This window comes from Colletotrichum destructivum, chromosome 1 (assembly GCF_034447905.1).
Source record: "Colletotrichum destructivum chromosome 1, complete sequence".
NCBI lineage: Eukaryota > Fungi > Ascomycota > Sordariomycetes > Glomerellales > Glomerellaceae > Colletotrichum > Colletotrichum destructivum.
In genome coordinates, this window is record NC_085896.1 from 7,309,910 (window position 1) to 7,330,357 (window position 20,448).

The 20,448-nt window shown below is 49.6% G+C and overlaps 5 protein-coding genes across 5 annotated transcripts; 3 read left to right on the forward strand and 2 right to left on the reverse strand.

The window, feature by feature from the left end:
• Positions 1–199: 199 nt before the first annotated feature.
• On the forward strand, positions 200–1,439 carry CDEST_02168 (uncharacterized protein; the record flags this gene model as incomplete). The annotated part of the gene is made up of 3 exons (XM_062918327.1): positions 200–296; positions 366–705; positions 767–1,439. The coding sequence occupies 3 exons, from the start codon at positions 200–202 to the stop codon at positions 1,437–1,439; spliced, it is 1,110 nt and encodes a 369-aa protein (XP_062774378.1).
• A 900-nt stretch (positions 1,440–2,339) lies between these two features.
• CDEST_02169 (Putative ankyrin repeat-containing domain superfamily) lies at positions 2,340–3,772 on the reverse strand (the record flags this gene model as incomplete). The annotated part of the gene is made up of 2 exons (XM_062918328.1): positions 2,340–3,135; positions 3,201–3,772. The coding sequence occupies 2 exons, from the start codon at positions 3,770–3,772 to the stop codon at positions 2,340–2,342; spliced, it is 1,368 nt and encodes a 455-aa protein (XP_062774379.1).
• A 703-nt stretch (positions 3,773–4,475) lies between these two features.
• CDEST_02170 (uncharacterized protein) lies at positions 4,476–5,302 on the forward strand (the record flags this gene model as incomplete). Its single annotated transcript, XM_062918329.1, has 2 exons — positions 4,476–4,835; positions 4,898–5,302. 2 exons carry the CDS (start codon positions 4,476–4,478, stop codon positions 5,300–5,302), a joined length of 765 nt encoding a protein of 254 aa, XP_062774380.1.
• Positions 5,303–7,572: 2,270 nt separating this feature from the next.
• Positions 7,573–9,961, reverse strand: CDEST_02171 (Putative zn(2)Cys(6) fungal-type DNA-binding domain-containing protein; the record flags this gene model as incomplete). The annotated part of the gene is made up of 2 exons (XM_062918330.1): positions 7,573–9,456; positions 9,518–9,961. 2 exons carry the CDS (start codon positions 9,959–9,961, stop codon positions 7,573–7,575), a joined length of 2,328 nt encoding a protein of 775 aa, XP_062774381.1.
• A 673-nt stretch (positions 9,962–10,634) lies between these two features.
• Positions 10,635–12,013, forward strand: CDEST_02172 (Putative epoxide hydrolase, alpha/Beta hydrolase; the record flags this gene model as incomplete). The annotated part of the gene is made up of 4 exons (XM_062918331.1): positions 10,635–11,283; positions 11,342–11,531; positions 11,579–11,855; positions 11,918–12,013. The coding sequence occupies 4 exons, from the start codon at positions 10,635–10,637 to the stop codon at positions 12,011–12,013; spliced, it is 1,212 nt and encodes a 403-aa protein (XP_062774382.1).
• Positions 12,014–20,448: the final 8,435 nt, after the last annotated feature.

Consider the following 20,448-nt stretch of genomic DNA (forward strand, 5'->3'; position numbering starts at 1 on the left):
CGCATGGAGACAAGTGACAAGAGTTGGGAGACTATCAGAAGACGCGTCCGCAATTTTGTATATAAGTCGCGGTCTGTGGCTATTAAAATCGATTTAGATAGGAGCATCGCTTAGTACTTCACTTTCTACCTCAGATAAAACAACTAAGAAAGATTTACGCTCAGGTCTATCTCCTTTCCGACTTATCAATAATATGAAAATGCGATTCAAGTTGTCTCACGCGGTCCTTTTGGGCCTGGTGGCCATAGTTCCCCTCGGTAACGCTCATCCTTACGGGGTGAATCTTAGCCGACGAGGTATGATCAAGAATCCCAGGCCGGAGACACACGAGCATTGAGAAAGGTGCTAACATGATTGATTCTCAGGCGTCACCAGCGGTCTCATTGCCGCGGAGACCACCGATGACGCGACGCTCGCCAGAGTGGCGGTCGACGAAGCCAGACGCCGCTATCTTCTTGAAGCCATCGACCTTCGAGGAATCCCAAAGCTCGGAGACAAGCCCCCAAATGACAAGGATTTACCTGGAACTCCAGGAGGTAAACCGGGCTCGGGCGAGAACAAACCCGGCGACGGTGCCGGAACCCCCGTTGGCACCGGACTCGCACCAAAGTTCGCCGATGCCAACTTGGAGGCGGCGCGAAACAAGGGCGAAACCCTGAGCAAGAGTCTCGATGATGCCATTTTCAATAATGCGCCAGAGCCTGAGTAAGTCTACTGTCATTCTACAAAGCCTCAGCAACGATTTTGTTAACACATGGGAAAATAGGAAAAAAGACCTGGATAGCTTGGGATATAAAAAAAGAGGGGGCGAGGCGGCACCTATCATCCAATACCAGAGTGAGATAGGCAAGCCTACTTATCTCACCAAATTCAGCATCAATGAGGTGATGAAGGGATCATGGAAGAAACGCATAACATTCCGCGCTGACGCCGACGGACGCTCCAGCGAACGCTACCCTATCATGGTAACCTACGCCAATCCCACAGACGGGGCCGTCTTCATTAAGGAGAGCTGGAACAAGGACCGCGACCAACCAGTGCCCAAGGCAACATGGACGGACATGGTGAGCGACCAATGGATGATCGTGGCCAAGCAAGACACGAAGAACTTGAAGTACGTCATCCGCGACAACATCCAGGACATCAACACCAAGGACAGCAGCGGAATCACTCTCAACACGAAGGTCGCCATTGATGAGATATTCAAGTCGAACCCGAGGGCCAAGAATGACGAGACACTCACTCTTGACCGCGAATCTGCCAATGACAAAGACAAAGCTGACTACGAGCTCCTCGCGGCGCAGACACACGTAGCTCGCGTCATCCAGTGGCTCAAAGACCGTCATGCTTCCTTGGGAGACAAGAAGATCAAGACTCTCCATGTCAATACTGTAGAGGGTCCTGGCAACCAGCACAGCATTATTATTGAGCTTGCCTAGAGATTTAGCTGGCTTCTGTACTGATTTGTTGACGGAGCTACAGTTGTCTTTCTTTGGTGAGATTAGGTCATAGGTATTTTAGCTATTAGATCTGACTTGTATTAAAGTGCTTGCTAGGTTTAAAAAACCCATCATTTCCCAGACTGTAAGTCTATAATTGCCAATGTACTTTAGAAGCCAGGGACATCCGTCTATCACAGTCAGCATAAGAAGACGTCAGTGTAATGCTGTCTCAGTAACCCTCAGGTCGTTTTTCAAATGACGAAACAAGTACCACAACGTAAGTCGGGATCGTGTTTTGCAGGAAATCCATGCAAGGGCCTAGGATAAGGTCGGTGCCATTGGTCTAGACTACTGCTCCAAGTATAGCAAATCTTCTTGATGAGCCAGGAATGGAATCATATCTGCCTTATATATTGAACCCTCGTTTAACCTTACCCTCGACTGTGTCGATTTTCAGGATTTTCTAATGAACGCGCTGATTGGTCCAATGGGTCCAATGGGTCATTGCTGAGGGTTTTGCCCAAGGCCGTACAATGATCGTGACAACCTGGGCCTTTGAAAGGTAGTTTGTAAACCTAGGTAAGTCAACAAGTCTAGGACTTAGGAAATAAGTTGAAACAGCGGCCGAGCACACACACTCTCCCAATAAATCACGTGCTGGGAGCTGATATAGACGTTAGAGTAGACTTGCTACAAAAAAGGCAAAGATTTCAGACAGGATGTGCCGTTCTTTTCCTAAAACTTCCTTTCTACAAACATAACGAAACACACATTGATACACAGACTGTAAATGAACCGGTTCTTAAGCAACAATTTATTTTTGTAGCCTATTTCTAGTACCTTCAATCCAACGCCAACATGACAGAAATAAGTCTGACCTCTTGCATGGCTAAGCTCCTACATGTAATCTTTGATGAGCTGAGACATTGACTCCAAGCCTTCTTTCTCCGCGAATTCCATAGCTTGTTTCCTGTGATCTTCGCTCACCGAACCGTCTGACTCAAGCAAATGCAACACCTGCTCATGTTCTCCCTTCACAGCCTCGAGCAGAGCACTCCCTGGCTTGAAAGTGTCTTTGGCGCCGTGTTCAAGAAGAATTCTTACACAAGCGGGATTCCCGTGGCGGCAAGCATACTCGAGTGATTGGGAGCTAATCTGTTGCCCGTTTTCCAGCAAAAACGTCATGGCATCGTCATACCCTCCGTCTGCGACAACACTAATCATTGTGTGGAATGTGTCTTCGTCATCGGGAAGTCGTTCTTCAAGCTTGGGCGGGACTCCGTGGTCGACAAGATACTTCATCATGGGGAGGTTTCCATATGAGCTGGCCCAGCGGTACGCCTGATCTCGAAGCTCTGACCGCGCGTGTTCTAAATCCCGAATTTCCCCAGGTTTGTAATGTGATTTGAGTAAGTTGTCTTTGCACCACTCATAGAGGCAGTCGAATACTTCGGGGGTTTTCGTTTTCATTTCTGAGAGTAAATCCTCGTATGGTTCGTCGGCAGTTGAATTGCCAAGGGGAAACAGAGAGAGCTTGGCCGTCTCAATCTGACTGCCTGCGCTCGCACACTCTATTGCACTTGACCATGCACTTGTACGCCCCAGGCGGGGTTGCACAACCTTAAACAGCATGCGCAGCGCTTCAGTGTAGCCTCTGTAGGCCGCAATATCTAGCGGCCAGCCGAGCACATAACTAGAGCAAGGCAGACAGTATCAGCACATATCGACATTGGGAAACGGGGCTTATGCCAAACTTACTCTTCTATGTCTGTTTGCATGTGGATCAAGTGTTCACTGTCTTCGTCTTCCACTAACGGAAGGACTTGCCGGAGCAGATGCAGGTCGTTTAAAGCGACCGCGCCTGCAACCATCGTTCCTCTGAAAGCCCCTTCCGATTCATCGATAGGTTCTATCTCTTCAGGCACCTCAAACCACGAATCCTCGTTATATCGGTAATAATCTTGCGTGACTTTACAGAACTCCCAGAGGACTTCTTGGATTTCGTCTTGAGTCTCGGACTCTGGTTTTCCTGTTCGAAGGGCCACGAGACGCTGCGCAACCTTGCGTACGATGCGGAACCCTCGCGATAGTAGGCCTTCGCGCTGTTGCAGCTTGTGCATGACGTACTTGGCCTTCAAAGGAGTCCAATACGCCTTGACCTTGGGGTTCTCCTCGAGGACTCCCGATTCCACTATTGCTTCCACGATCTCGTAGTCCCATGAACGGTTGACACGGCGTAGGCGCAGAGCGCGCTTGATACTGCGGGCCCTCACAATTTCGATGGCGATGAGACGAGTAATCTCGGCCGGCAAGGGGGGAAAGCCGTCCATGGCTCGTTTGTATTGGGTTGTTTGCTGACGTCAGTGACGCGAAAGGAGAAAACAGAGGATGAAAATTGGAGTCAGGAACGAAATAATAGGAGCGAGGAGAAGGGTGTTTGATGACTGTAAAGCTAAATGGAATCGAGAGGTCGAGCGGCCGTTGTGCGAAACTGGTAACAGCAAAAGAAGGGGACTATGCCTAAATACCCTGGTATCTTAGGTGTCGTGTCTAGGTAGCCGCCTAATGGATTCTTACCCCCTGTTGAAAAAGAAAAAACCAACACTCAATTGCCTCGTCTGCCTAATCATCCTAATTGGGGGCGGAGGGCAGGTAGGGGTAGCTCGGCGGAAGCGCTGAGGCGGAGCTTCGATTTCGGTAGGTTGTCCCACACCTAACGGCCCCCGGCCCCAACGGCCCCAACGGCCCCCCAAAAGGCCCCCAACAGCAAACAACAGCAAACAACCGGCAGCAAACAACCAACGGCAAACAAACATCAAGCGCCCGCATCAGGTCCGTAGCCCCAGCCATGCAAAGCAGTCTTGCAGCAAGCAGTCACTTTTCTCTGTGTTACATAATAAAGTCAATGTACTGGTTGTTAGGAGCTCTTTTTCTTCTCTCGTTTCCTTCCAAGCTTCTCTCTCGTCTTTATCTTCATCAACATCTACTAATCTAACGTCCCAAATGGAAGTCCCAGACTACCAACAATTGTCAATGACTGTCAGTAACCAGGCAGCGCAGCAGCAGCGCGTCGAAATGCCCCTTCCACGAAAGCTACCAGCCATACTAGCCCTCTCAGCCAGTGTCAGCGTACTGCTGAGCTCGATTCTGGCTATAGCTTTCAAGATGGACTCTTACACCTCGTACAAGAAGGAAACCGATAGTTCGCCGAATGGAGTTGGGACAAAGAGCAGCCCAATGAGGGGATCTGGCGGATGGATCTACGTTTATCCGGAGCATCTTGTGCCAGTCACCCACGCACCGCTTGTTCTCGCTGCTAGCTTTGGCTTGTTGGTAGGGTTGGCCGCAACCTGCCTCATTGGTTGGTCCATGGTCAAGAAACGAGTGTTGCTGGTACGCTATACCTCTCATTAGGTCTGTTTTGGATGCCACGTTGCTAACATTGTTGCGTTAAGGTCACTTTCACCTATCAAATTGCTCTCCTTGCCGTATTAACCGCCAATGCCCTTGTAGCTACGATCACCATGATCTACATGTTGGTTCAGCATTCCCACAGTGCCCACTTCAACCCCGATTACGAGATGACCACGGCCTACTATGATTATGGACTTTTCACCCTGGAGGCCTGGGCGTGCGAGAGCCCCCGTTACGTTGATGCTTTCAGAGATTCCGAATATCTTAGCTTGGTACAGCAGTGTACAACTGAAAGAGCAAGTCGCGGCCTGGCAATTGTGTTGTGTTTCTTTTGTCTAGCACTGCTGGGACTTCTGGGATGGGATCTCAACAGGACGCAGTTTGTTTTGGCAAAGAAGCAGCGGAGAACCAGGAATAGTTGGGAAGACGATGGATGGGGACACTGATAGTCGGTATAGACTCGGTACTCTACTACCCTGCTGCTTTTGTCCCTGTTTCTTGATTTCCCAACATTTTTATGGTGCCTTCTAAACCACTTGACGTCCTTAGCGCCATAGCAGTAGCGATCAAGCTGATTTTCAGGACATTGTGTAACAGATGGCCGAAGAAGTAAAATTACCTAGCGAGAAGCAGCAGCCCTCTAATATGATGTACCTGTTTAAAGTTGCAGTGGTTTGAACTCCGTCCAGTTCTGCTTTCTAACTATGTAAACCGTGTAACCAAATCTAGAGACTAACATCTTTAACAAATGAACCATGCGGGCCAAGAGCATAGAACTGTGGCATATCTGCTCTTGCAACCTCTTGAAACGCCTTATCATATGTCCGACCAAGATACTGTGCGTACCTTCGCGATTGATTGTGATTGTAATCACGATGCCGTCATCGAATTCCGTAGCAGTAACGCGCTGAATGAAAATATGCTCGGTAGAACAACTCCCGCCGTTCGATAGTGTCTACAATTTGACCAGACCGGTCTTTCAGTCCGATTTGAACAGAGAGCCATATACTGTTGGGTGAAGTGCGCCCAGTCCATTGCCAAGTCTACCAATTAGGACTTCTGTGCCGCGAGTAGAGGCCCCAATACCAGGTATGCCATACACATAGCGGTAATTAGAATCCATAGAGGCGGTCTTCGCAACACTTGGAAGTTCACACGGCAGTCCCGCAGTAGCAGATGCAACTAAGGCCCGACAGACTTTTGTTGGATCAGCCTTGTTCATGGAGTCCATCTGATAGCGGACAAGAGTTCCATTTTGAAGTGGCTTCGTAGGATCGAGGATATTCGACATACTGCAATCCTTGTATGGAAAGTGCTCATCTCGATAGCTGACAATGTCGACGTGAATGTTGACATCGCTAGTCTTCGGATCGAAGTAATCGTATGCATTCCTAATGTCGAAGAAGTAAAATTTGGGTACAAAATAAGTCGCTACACTAATTTGTCAACTTAGAGATAGGCGTTTGTTAGAGATTGCTAAGACTTACTGCTTGCTGTCCCTTTAATCCAAGATGTAAAATTTGGTTGGCGAATCGTCCTCGGAGACTATCATCTGGGCAATCCCCCTAGTTGTATCACCGAGATCTATGTGGACCGGCTGAAATAGGTTATAAGCACGACTCTCCTTAAAAATGAGCCTGAAAGTTTCTGGACTTGAATATCTTACAAAAACAACGTGTTTGTTAGTTATAGCAAGCGCATTTGTGTAGCATAGTCTAACATAACGTCTACAACAGCTTTAATAAGAAGCCGTTGTAAGCACTACTAAAAGAAGAGTAGTGCTGCAGGGGCAAGGGTAAGAAGCTGTTGTTTTGCAAGAGATAAGAAGCTATAGAGATTACACTAAGTAAAATAGACTATTATAATATGTAATAAAAGCTGTAATTGAAGTAATTTGTATTTTTAAAATTGCATTATTATAAGATGTATTTAAAGGGAGAAAAAGGGGTTAAAATTTATAAGCAATTTTATTACATCATTGCTATCTCTATACTAATAAGCTAATTATATAATTAGATTGCAGCTAGAGTGTGTTATAGTTAGCTTTCTATAATAGTATCTATTAGCAGAAGCTAAGGCAATAATGCTATTAAATAGTGCTATAAGTTATACTAAAAGGATTAGGTCTTTAGAGGATATAGTAATTAGTTATATACTTAATAAGGGGCTTATAACATTAGTTACTAGTAAAAGGTGCTAAGAGTATCTAAGGGGATAATTATAAAGTTAATTGCTAAAGAGCTATAGAAGGTAATCTATCTATATAAAATAAATATCTTTATATCCTATTCTTCTTGTTAGTATCCCTAAGGTTTTATCAGTATCTTAGTAGAATAATTAAGTGTAGTAGGTCTAAGGTAAACATTAATGCTTACTAAGGTAAACTACTATCTATATATTACAGCCTAATTAGTTAGGTGCTAGCTAGCGTAACTATATATTGTAGAACAGGGGATAATAATATAGGCGCATTATTACTAAAGCTTTTGCTTTATGCTACAGTTAGCTACCCTAACTAGCTTGTAACACTATAGTATATACTATAGGCTGTCGCTAGACTAATAACCCCTTACTATAGAATAGCAGACTACTCTATTAAGAAGTCTACTACCTATTAGACGCTATCTAATATTAGAGTAGAGGTTAAGTGTATTAATGTAAGGGCTCTTAATACTATACAGATTAATTCTCTACTAATAAGTATATTATACAACAATCAAGACTTAGTCGACCAAGCCGGTAGCTCAAGATTAAGATTAACATCATCTCCAGCACCTCTCATCAAATTATCAAAAAAGGCCATGTCGACGCCTTGGAACGCCCAGTCATCGACTCCAGCAGTAACAATAGGGTCTCCACACTGCTGTAAGAACACCTCAGACGTGGACCTCGGGGTTTGCACTACAACCTGCGTAGCAATGAGGTCATCGCCAATAGCTGCTGGCTGGATCGAGAGCTCTCTCCTTCCACTCTCTGTCTCTATGGTAAGACCCTCATCGCAGTTAATGGATGTCTCTTTGGAGATGACGCCCTCGCGTGCAATATTAATGACCCCAAAGTAAGGAATGTAGACACGCACAGCGCCACTACTATCCTCGCTAGGCTCCTCGTCCAACTCTTCCGCAGTGTGAGGCGCCTCGACGCTCACGCTATCGGCGCGGTGAGCATGTCCGCTGGCTGCTTCAGATTCGATAGCTAGCAGGCGGCGCAACAAATCGGCACTCTGCGCGCTCAGCGCGTCTGCGTGCAGCCGGCTAACCTCCTCCATGCTCTCCTGCGTTTGCTCTATCATGGCGCGATCGGCCGGGCGCTGATGCGCCAGGAGGTTTTCTGTTTTCGCCGCCGGCAGCTCTTGCCACTTCGAACGTGCAAGGGCAGCAGCAGATCGCCGGTGTCCGTCAAGGTGTGCTATTTGAAGTGTCATGGCGGCCATCAAAGCAAAAAAGTCGATGGTTCGGCAGCATAAAGACACCCGGCTAAAGCTCCGGAACGTGATAAAGCGAGAGAGCACCTCGCGGGACGCGTTGACACAGGTGATGAGAGAATAATCGAATTTGTGTCCGGTTGACGAGGAGCGCAGCATGTATGGGAGATGGAGCTGATTGAGCAGATTATAATGGAAGAGCTGGTGAAATTGCCGCCGCATGTCCCAAAACATCGCCTCTGGCTTGTTCACGACAGTAGCCAAGTTTGCGGCGAGCCACCATTTGCTTGGAAGGCCCTCAGCCGCTCTCAGCAGCTCTGCGTCCAATTCTTGCGTTAGGGCAAAGTCTTGGGAGCTGGGATCGGATTGGTTGCGTTCCAGGAGTCGAGATGCGACCACGCAGTGAACGCGCTCCAGACGCCCCATGGGCGTATCTCCTGCGAGCATGGCTTTGGACGCCATACTCTGATCGAGTGTGCCTTGTGGGAAGCCGAGCATGAGGCAGAGATGGCGTTCAGCAAACACGATTCGGAACCATATGAATTCGGTGTAAGCTTTTTTGTCAGGATCAAGAACCTTGCCCTGGGCCTGACTCCCTGGTTTGTGGAAACCCATCAACTGCGCAACGACCATCGCCCTTCGGATCGCGATCAAGCCTTTGCGAAGGTTTCCACCGTTCGTTTGGTACAGACTCTCGAGCATGACACACTCTAGTCCCTCGACGCTACCGACAAGATCATCGTTCGTCGTAACGAGACTGATAGCCGCATCGGCTAGTCGGTTCATCATCTCGCAAGGAGGTTCCGATAGTCTTCGGGCCACTTCATGGCTATTGGGGGGGAGATGTTGCAAGAAAGTGGCGACGTGAAGCATGTATCTCGCTATGAAGACGGGGTGGGCATATGGTTCTGGCCTCTCAAGCAGGCCCTCTGAAGCCTTGGGATCACTCCGGTCAAGGTCCTTGTATGGGACAGTCAGCATCTGGTTGAATAGGGTAGATATGTTACTGTGAGCTTTGAGGATTATCTCGGAATCTTTCGGTAAAGGTAAATATTTGTGCAGAATCCGAGATAGTGTCTCGTATTTCCTCGGCGTAACGAGTTGTCCTCTGGCATTTTTAGATTTCGGAAGCCAAGCACCGCCGGTGGGAATCTCATATTCAACTTTTTCGGTATCCTAATATGTATGTGTGAGAAATCGTCCCCTCAAATGTTTCTATTTGGTATTGAACACGTACCACCGAATGCTCGTATGAAGAGGACAACTGTGAAGACTGACAGCTAGTAGATGTAGGAGTAAGACGACCTTGTGTGGCTCTCGCCTCATCTTCTCTTGTCGTGTCTGCGCTGATAAAGTCCGAGCCATTTGAAACCTTCTTAAGTAGTTGCTCAACCAGTGTTTCGACCCTCACCATACGATCACCCATCTGAAGGCTCCTGTCGAGTGAAGGTGAGATCTCTTCGGGAAACTCTTGGGCGACACACTTGGCACCCCGTCGCTGACAGCTGACGCAGACGGTATCTGTGGGGGAGCCAAAGATGCACTTCATTTTTCTTCGCCTGCACTCCCAGCAGCTATGTGTTCCCTTCCGCACTTTTTTTCGCCTGGCCTCGGACTCGTTGTGGAGTTCATGAGCCCTGGATAGGGTCTTGCGAGACCGCTCAACGCGTGATGTGGGCATTGAATCTGCACTGACGCACTCGCTGCGGGGGTCGTGATAGGAGTATTTGAGATAGGCAGCCAGAGCAATGTCTTCATATACAAATGTAAGTATACGAATACCGCGGTCGAATTACGGATGGACTTTGAAGAAGCAGAAGGGGGGAGAAGGCGTGGATTGCTGGCGTTGCGGACGAAATCAGAAAGTTCGAAAGGCATGTGCTACCTTTGGTGGAAATGTATGGAATCTAAACTGGATTTCGACCGGAAGCCCGGTGGACGGAAGCCTGCAGATTATGGCCTGAGGTTCAGAAGGATTGACGCCGTCAGCACTACCGCTCTCGGCGGCCTATACTCTTTCGCCTCGAAAGTGGCGTTTATTATTGATACTCAGGGCGCCGAAGGGGGCGACCGACAGGGCGGTGACCCACTTTAATCTAATTTACCATGATTGACCGGATCTCTAAGTTACTATGAAGTAGAACGTCCTAAAACTCGGTGGACGGATCGCATTTACACCTGGGCCTATCAATTTTGTGTAACAGTAAAGCGGAATATGATTTTTCTGCTAATAATATCTATAAAAGGCTGTGGTTTCTCCTGAACTGGTGAATTTTGAGTAACGACTGTATCATCTCATTGTTCTGCCGTCTTCGATACTATACTTTTTATACACCGTCAGGCAAATTCTCTCAATGGCCAATCACTTCAACATCATTCCCAAGAATATCCCGGGTAGTCCCGAGCCTTTCAATCTTCACGTGCCTGAGAAGGACTTGTCCGAATTTCGAGAGCTCTTGCAACTCTCTAAGATCGGGCCAGCAACATGGTGGAACCAGCATACCGACGGTCAATTCGGAATCTCTCGAGAATGGCTCAGCCGTGCGAAGGAGACCTGGCTGACCTTCGGCTGGCGCAAGCATGAGGAACACATCAACAGTTTCCCCAACTTCAAGATTACGGTTGAAGACGTGGAAGCTGGACAGATCAAACTCCACTTTTCTGCGCTGTTCTCTGGAAATAAGGAAGCTATCCCAGTTGTCTTCCTTCACGGATTTCCAGCTTCATTTACTGAGTTCCTGCCGATGATGCAGTTACTAGCCGACAAGTACACGCCCGAGACTCTTCCGTACCACATTATCGCGCCATCCTTACCTGGCTATGGTTTGTCCGGTAGCTCTAATCAGAATGTCGAGATGACTTTTGAACAAGCTGCACGGATTATGAACCAGCTTATGATTGACCTTGGATTCGGTAATGGGTACGTCGCACAGGGAGGTGATCTTGGCAGCCTGCTCGCACGAATCATGTCCGTTCGGTACGACGCTTGCAAAGCTTTCCATCGTACGTATTTTACCCGAACGGGGGCGCGGAGCTGCGAGTTGTGACTAATGAGTTATAGTCAACATGCTTGCCTTGAATCCGGGAGATATAGCCCCTCCCTTCGACAGCCTGACCACTGAAGAGCTGCAAATAATGGAAAGGACCGAGGTCTTCCGCAAAACTGGCTTAGCATTTGCACTTGAACATGGCACTCGTCCCTCCACCGTCGGGTTGGCTATGTCGTCCAACCCGCTCGCTCTGCTGGCTTGGTATGTGTTCTGTTGACCTAATTAGGCGCTCGGCTAACGATGGTTAGGATTGGCGAGAAGCTTCTCGAATGGGTTGACCAGCGCGAACCGCTCTCCATTGATACTGTGTTGTCTATAGTAAGCTTCTACTGGTTCACAGATACGTTTCCTCGTAGCTTGTATCACGCAGAGATGGTGAAGGGACTTTCCGAAGGAAAACCCCATCCGACATCGAAAGAAAAGCCGCTAGGGTATTCCATGTTCGCGCATGACCTTGCGGTGTTGCCCCAAGCCTGGGCTAAACAGATCTACCCCAATCTAGCTTTCTTCAAAGCCCATTCAATGGTCAGTAGCATTTTGTCGCCGTGCAACATCCCACGAACGTTTCCACTAAGTTGAATCTATAGGGAGGGCACTTTGCCAGCCTGGAGCAACCAGAGGCGTTCTTAGCAGACATCGAGGAGTTTTTAGAGAGCGTTGCCAAGTTATTTTCAACCGAGTAGTAAACAGTAAGTGAACAACACTTGAAACTGCGAATTGTGTCTTTGGTTAACTGTTCTATTAGAACAGGGCTAGAGTAGCTAAGTTGAACACTAAGCGTCATTGACGGTGGTATTCTGGCCGAATACCAGGGTTGGGGTGCAGGGTTGCGCGCAAGAAGGGGAGGGCTGGTCCGTGCGTTTTGCCGATTGTTTTTTCAGCCGATTACCGTAGGGGGTTACCAAGACCCGTTCCCCCCCTCCGCAACCCTTTGTTCCCCTCACTTACTCACTAACCCTTAACCCCCTCCGCAACCCTTACCCCATGCATGCACGCGCAGTCGCCGCAAGACGCACGGACCAGGCATGGTCAGCCAACCGTCGTCGTCGCCTGGAACGTCAATCAACAATCCCCTATCCCTCCCCTAGATAGATAGATAGAATGGATAGAATAGATAAAGACATATAGGATAGTATTACACCTACATATCTGCATATATACGCACATGCATGCAGGTCCTAACTGCTAGGTTGTAAAGTATACTACTATCTAACAACTACGCAGATCTATATTAAGGATAGTCCTAACGTTAGAGCTGGCTTTTATTATGTAGTGTGTTTTAGTTTAGATTTAGAATCTTTTTTAGAAATGTAATAAAAGTACTAAAAAAGGAGATAATTGCAGCGCTTTGTTTGCGTTTCTATGAAAATAGAAAGCAAGATAGGGATTAATTTGTATTTCTATACATATAGAAAGTAAGTTAGAGGTTAGTTTGCATTTCTATAAGAATAGGAAGAAATATAAATACAAATACATCAAAACTTATACAAACACTATAATATCATTCAGTATTAATATAGAAAACTTTACATTAGTAAATTTAGTACCTAAAGGGTTAGTTAGTAAAGAAGGTATTCTCATACTAACTAATAGGTATCTTAGTAGATTAAGAATAAAGAATAAGAGATTAGAGGCCATTTAGCTTAGGGTTAGACTCTTAAGAAAGATTAACAAGGTAAGGTAGTAGTTAGTAAGGTAAAGACAGCCTATAAAATCCTGCAGTACATACAGTTAATCTAGGTAACAAACATGTTGAGATCTTGCGTCTTGCTGTTGTAGCTGGTGTCTTGCCTTGGCGTCGTCCATTGTTAATATTGATAGGCAGGGTCAACAAGGTCGCCAGGGACAGGCACGGATCGGACGGTAGAGGCCTTAGGAGCAAGGGACCAGACCAAGGACAGGACTACAGGGCCGGTCGGTCAGAGATCGGACTAAAGGTGGGATCGCCCGAGACAGGCCAGCAGCCTATAAAACCATGCAGGGCCTAAGGCCAAGATAACATTGCATACCTAACCCCAGCAGGGTCTTGGTAGTGTACTCGACACTCGCCATGGACTGCAGAGCTCGAAGGCCCGGGCCGGGCGAGGTCAACAAGGCCGCCGGAGCCGGCCAGGGATCAGACCAGAGTCCGGATCGTACGAGGCGACCTGGGCCGCCTCTGTTGCAGCCTCCCAGGGGAAGGAAGGCCCGAACCCCTCCCCCTTCCAGGGGTAAGTCATTTGACCTCACAGGGTGGGGAGAAGGGAAGGAGGGGGGTGATGGAGGGGGGGAAGCTGCGTTTATAACCCCCCCCCCCCCCCCCTTATTCCTTCCTAAAGGGAAGGTGCAGACAGCCTGTTCCATCCGTTTTCAAACAACTAAAAAGGGGATGATTTTCCTGCAGCCTATAAAACCGGATGAATCATCCCCCCTGATAAGGCTGCTGCACTGCCTGCCCAGCCTGCTTTGAGGCTGGTACTCATGAACCCGACGTTCAAAGTCGGCAGCGCATCGATCTCCCTCTGAAAACGCGGGCCCGTCATCTTCCAGGTCGACGGCGCCTCAGCGACGGCGCGCCATCCTAGGACTTGTACGAAGGCCACGGTACGCCAACCCGGAGGTTCGGGCCAAGGGCAGGATCGCTAGGCCAGGATCGGACCAGGGACAGGATCACAAGGCCGGCCGGTCACAGATCAGACCAAAGGAGGGATTGCACAGGGAGATACAATAACCCCTAGGGCCGCCCTAGCGTAAGTGCAGGGTTAGACCTCTAGATTAACGTAAGTTAAAGCACCTACTTTTTTACCTATTTACACCTATTCGTATAAAAAGTGCTACTTTTTACCTTCCTATTAGATAGCTAGCTTTAGTAGTTTAAAAAAACATAAAAGTACTACTAAGTTTAACTTTCCTAAAACATTATATATAAGTATAAAAATTAAGCGTTTATCTAGTTTTTATTAACCTAATCTACAATAAGTATAATTGATAAATTTAATGTAGTATTACTACAGCTACATTAAGGTTATAGTAAAGTTAGGCTTTGTTTTAATATTATTAATTTATTTAATAACTATGGGATAGAATATTAAAAGACTAGTAGTATTCGCTTTTAAAATATAGTAGACTAAGTAGAAGTAGTCTTATTCTTTTAAAGCCTTTCTATAAGTATTAAATTAGTAGAATAGAAAAGATATTATAGAATACTCTATTATATAATGTTAACTATAGCATAAAACTTAAGTAGTCTTTATAGTACTATCTATAAAGTATATTACATATACATATATATAATTAGAGAAGTAAGTAATAAGTCTAGTTTACTTTAATTAATAGTAAGATTAAAATACTAATAAAATGTATATAAGCCCTACTACTTTAATAGTTAGTACTATTATTTACATATAGGATTATATCTTATTTATAATCTAATAGCTAGTTTTATTAGAGATAGGGTTAAAAGTAGCACCTTTAGTCTATAGTCTAAATAGGGGGTTGAAATAGGGGGGGTAGGTAAAAGGTAGGTGCTTTAACTCAACCCTTGCAATTAGCTGCCTGCAATAAATAGACAGATTGTCCCTAGCAACAATACATACAATGCGTAACCAGTACATTATCTAGTATAAAAGCCTACCTACTCTCAACAAGGCTGCCCTCGTCAACCTCAAGCCACCATCGTGGGGCCAAGACAATCACAATCCACGATGTACTGCACGCTCTCAGATGGAGAGGCACGCCGATTGTGGAAGGGCTGACAACAAGGCCGCCAGAGCCGGCCAGGGATCGGACCAGGGGCAGGATTGCAAGGCCAGGATCGGACCAAGGCTAAGACCGCAAGGCCAGCCGGCCACGGATCGGATCAAAGGAGGGATCGCCCGAGGCAGGCCAGCAGGCGGCAAGGCCGGCCCCTTCTTCCGTGCCTGGCTCGGCCGCAGGTCCAGATCTCCGGATCCGATCAGAATTAAACGCGAAGCGCCTGTATCGGGGCCACAGAGACGTTTGCTACTGTGTGAAGAATCCAGCAAAAGAGGGCAGGCAGGGTTATAATAGGGATTTATATATTGCTAACTAAGGTAGGCCAAAGGCAGCCTATAAAACCCTGCAGCACGTACAGTTAATCCAGTCAACAAACATGTTGAGATCTTGCGCCTCGCCGTCGTGGCTGGTCTCTCGCCTTGGCGTCGTCTATTATCAACATTGCCAGGCAAGGTCAACAGGGTCGCCAGGGCCGGCCAAGGATCGGACGGCCGAGGCCTCTAGAGCAAGGGATCAGACTAAGGACAGGACTGCCAGGCCGGACAGCTACAGATCGGACCAAAGGAGGGATCGCCCGAGGCAGGCCAGCAGGCGGCAAGGCCGCCCTTGTTTCCATGCCTGGCTCAGCCGCAGGTCCAGATCTCCGGATCCAATCAGACTTAAACGCGAAGCGCCTGTATCAGGGCCACAAAGACGTTTGCTACCGTCTAAAGAATCCAGCAAAAGAGGACAGGCAGGGTTATTATAGGTATTTATTGATCACTCACTAAGGCGGGGCCGAAGGCAGCCGTTAAAATACTGCAGGGCTGAAGGCCGGAAACCCTAAGCAGAGATCCGACTGCTGGGCCCGGGCGAGGAGTGGGCCGCCTCGAATCGGACCAAAGTCCGGACTGCCCGCACAGAGCCGGCCACGGATCGGACCAGAGACCGGACTGCGCAGCGGAGGCCGGGCCCAGGAACAAGGCCGGCCGGCGAGGGCAGGCCCCAGGTGGCCTCCAACACCAGTCACAGAAGATCAGCTTCGGCTGAGAGGGCTGGCCTGTGTAGCTGAAGGAGGAAGGAAAAGAGGGGGTGAGGGAGGGGGTGTTGGCTGTTTTTCTATCCCCCTTTTTTTTATAGAAACCCCTCTGAAGGGAAGGTGCAGACGGCCCGTTCCTTCCCTTTCGAAACAACCAAGCAGGGGATTGTTTTCCTGCAGCCTATAAAACCTGACGAATTGACCCCCCTGATAAAGCCGTTGCACTGCCTGCCCAGCCTGCTTTGAGGCTGGTACTCATGGACCCGACGTTCAAAGTCGGCAGCGCATCGATCTCTCTCTGAAAACGCAGGCCCGTCACCTTCAAGGTCGACGGCGTCTCGGCGACGGCGCGCCATCCTCAGCCCCGCACGAAGGCCACCCTACGCCAACCCGGAGGTTCGGACCAAAGTCCGGACCGCCTGGGGGCCTCACAGGAGCCAGGGTTCGCATCAAGGGCAGGATCGCAAGGCCAGCCGGCCACAGACCAGACTAGAGGAGGGATCGCCCGCAGCAGGCCAGCAGGCGGCAAGGCCGTCCCTAGTTCGAAGCCCGGCTCTGCTGCAAGTCCAGACCCCCAGATCCAATTGTTATAGATCTCTCTCGCCAAGGCTATAAGGGCAGGAAGGCAATCCTTCCACCTTAGTTGTGTTGCAAATTATTAGAAGATAAACCCTAGAATAAGCGGCATGTAGAAGAGTAGACTGCCTATAGAGGACTAAGTCCTATCCTAGGTAAAGATGTCCTAATTCCTATTTGTAGTTACCTTATTGCTATCTACAATCTATAGTACTAGTGCCTACTAGGGCTAGTTATTAGCCCTAGGGTAGTATACTAACCTTAGTTAAGTTGTAGTAGGCTTACTCTATGTAAATGTAGTTTAGTAAAGGCTATAGGTTAAAGTAGCTCTATTATAGAACCCTAAACTAATAAACCTTAGAAACTCCTTTATAGTAAGTAAGTAAGGCTAGACTACTTAGGGCTAGCTACTAAGAAGGGAATTAGGGAGATTAATAGATATAATTAAAAGTACTTCTAGTAGTTACTATAGTAATAAAAGCAAAGCTATTTCAAGCTTATAGAAGCTATTATAAATTTTATACTTATAATCTTAGTTACTATAACGTTGTTTAAGAGGGATTAGTTTGCGTTTCTACAAAAATAGACCTGTAGGCTAAAGACGGAGTAATGTAGAAAAGAACAGAAGAACAACCTCTGCCTGCAGTAGATAGGGGAGGTAAGGTGTAGTCTAGCTAAACAAGGGGATAAGCAACATTTGCATAAGGTAGGGAAGAGTAATAGATTAGTAATCTATAAAGAAGACAGCAGCTAAAGAGACTATAAACCCTGCAAATGTAAGTAGTAAGGATAGAAGGAGGACTTTATCTTTTATACCCCCTTAAGTTACTTAGTAGGCCTACAGTAGTGTACAGCTTAACCCTTTCCCTATTCTTCTTACTTTTCATTTCTTCTTATTCTTATACCTTACAATATTGTAGATAGAAAACACTAGTATTTCTTACAATACTATAAATAACATAATTTAGCCTTCCTAGCTAGTAATACTATTTATTCTTTTTACTTAAAAATCTTTTATTTTCCTTTTTAAACTTATCTAGGTTTTTTTTCTTCTTATTCTTTACCTCCTCCCCCCTATCCCCTCTCTGCTTACTACACTATAAAGGCTGCTAGTCTCTCTAGCAACGCCAGACCCACTATGCAACATGGCATGTAAAGATAATTAAAGCAACTACCTACTTAATAAACATAGTCTTGTTTACTATGCCTACCTAACCCTTTATACTATAACCACCTGTGTTTTTCTAAAGAGAGCCTATGCTGAATAGGCTGATGTTTAGTAATTCAACACTGCAGACTAAGACGACAATGGGCGGAAGCAGCTGTACAAGCGGCAGAGGCAGTCCACCCTGTGCAGACGTCAACGCCAGTCTGTACCTCACCTTTGTAGAGCGGCCTCGGGTTGCTGTCTGCACGCACTGCAAGCAGGCGGTCCGACCGGACGGTGGCGTCGAGGGCCACTTCCGGCAGACTCACCAGCTCAAGGGAGCAACGCTCCGTGCAGTGGTCGACCTAGCCTGGGCGGCCGCCTATGACAGCCCTCTTGAGGACCCCCACACATGCGAACTACCACCGGACGGCAGCCTGCCACTTGAGCAGCTAACTGTGCTAGACGGATATGGATGCAGGCGGTGCGACTTCCGGACAAGCAGCCGGAAGCTAGTGAAGCTGCACGTACAGCAAGGGACACACAGCACAGGCAGGCCGGCAGTCGGCCCCAGGGCTACCAACAGCAAAGAAGCCGAGCCCATCGACTGGGGGGCAGTAAGGCTGCAGTCGCTATCGCAAGGCCGCTACGCACGGTACTGGATCGTCCGCGACCCCGGGACGAACGAGGGAGGGCCGCTGTCGCAGTCACCCCGGCAGGGGAGCAACGACGTATTCGCCGAGCGGCTGGCGAGACGGCAGGAGCTTATGACAGCCGAGGACGAGCACTGGGAGCGGACAGTCGTCGCCACCTCCGACGTCAACCGACAGTCGGCCTGGGTGAGGGAGATGGGTTGGGCCGTACACCTCGACGGGCGCAACCTGGTGGACCTGTACGAGGCCGGGAAGGCGCCCCTGTCGGCGGCAGCGCGGGACACGGTCCGGGACGAGGAGGGCCGGGAGGAGCAGCGACGGCTGGCCCTCCTGCAGGAGAGCTTCCGCCACGAGGTGGCCAGGTGCTCCCTCCGGCTCGACAAGGTGCCCCACGAGACAAAGAGGTGGCTGAAGAGCGTCGATCCGGCCAAGCCCCACGGACGGCCGTTCGCGCTCGAGCAAATGGAATCAACAGTCCGGAACTACCAGGCGGTGTGGGAGAGGTATCTCTGTTACTGCCTACGGGCGCATCAGCTAGGCCGGACAGAGGCACAACAGCAGCGCAGGATCCGCTTCACAGACGAGCAGTGGACGGCACTGGACGCAATGGCCGAGGCCCTCGCCGTAGCAGGCGACGCCAGTGCAAGCCGTCAAGGTCGGGGCAGCTGGTGCTACAGCCAGACACAGCCGACCAGGGCGAGTACCGAGAGCGAGGACGACGACAACAACGGTCACTACTACGACGACGACAGCGACAACGACAGCAGCTACGCAGCCGGCCGGCTTGCCACCAGCAGCAGGAGCAACACCCTCAGCATGGAGGGTCAACAAATCCTCCGCCGTGGGTCTGGGGCTGCCGGGGCCAGCCAAGCGGCCGACGGCGGCCGCCCAGAGCACAGCAGGGCGCTAGATCGACGGGTGTACCAGTTCTGCATTGTGTCCCTAAAGCAGAAGGTTGCCGTGGACACTTTTGCGAACCCGCTCATCCACTTCACCGCCGTGCTCGGGGTCATGAACCCGGCAAAGAGGAGTGGGGGGACGGCCGGCAGCGGTAGCGGAAGCGGTCAGAGCAGCGGGGTTGGGTGGAGCCCGGCATCCCGGTTCACCCAGCGGCTCGCGGGGCTCCTGTGGTGCGGGCGCATATTGATGCTGGAACACTTCTTCGAGAAGGAGGCAATCGACGGGGACCCCAACGAGATGAGCGCGGAGGTAGTGGACGGCTTTGTAGAGCAGTACCGGCACTGGCTCGCCGACGGGTCGCACACGCCCTTCAGCGCCATCATCCGCATGATGGCGTACGGCAAGGGCCACCGGAACAGGGAGGGCGGCACGCCTCGGGTGATGTGGGAGAAGAGCGGGCAGGCACTCCGCTACCTCGGGCAGCGGGTGGCCATCGACGACTTCCGACGGGCGGCGCAGCAGCCCAGGGCCGAGGCCGAGGCAACGCTGCACGAGCTCATGCGCGGGGGGTGGGCGGAGGCGGGCGGGCAGCTGGCGCTGGACGGCGTCGTCGACACGCTCGTGTTCGAAGGCGCCGGGCGGTCCTTCGCGACGCACGAGAAGAACGCCTGGCTCCGGCCGGGGCCCGGGACGCTGGCCGAGCTCTGCCGCGGCAGCATGTGGGACGCGAGGCTGCAGCAGTGGCGGCGCGACGGCGTGCTCGGCTGGCTGGCCAGGGCGCAGTCCTTCAAGCGGTCGCTTCTCGCGTCGGCCCACATATGGGGGGGCCAGCCCGGGCGGGGGCCGGAGATGACGACGATGCGGTACTGCGACACGCAGGACATGGCGCGGAACGTCTTCGTCTTCGACGGGCAGGTGATGCTCGTCACGGACCGGGACAAGAACCGGGCGATCCGGGGCCTCAGCCGGAAGGTGGCCCGTTTCCTGCCCGAGGCGGTCGGCAAGATGATGGTGGCCTACGTCGCCTGGCTGCTGCCCTTCGAGAGGCTCCTCCAGGCCGAGGCCGGCATACAGGGCCCGCCGGCCTCG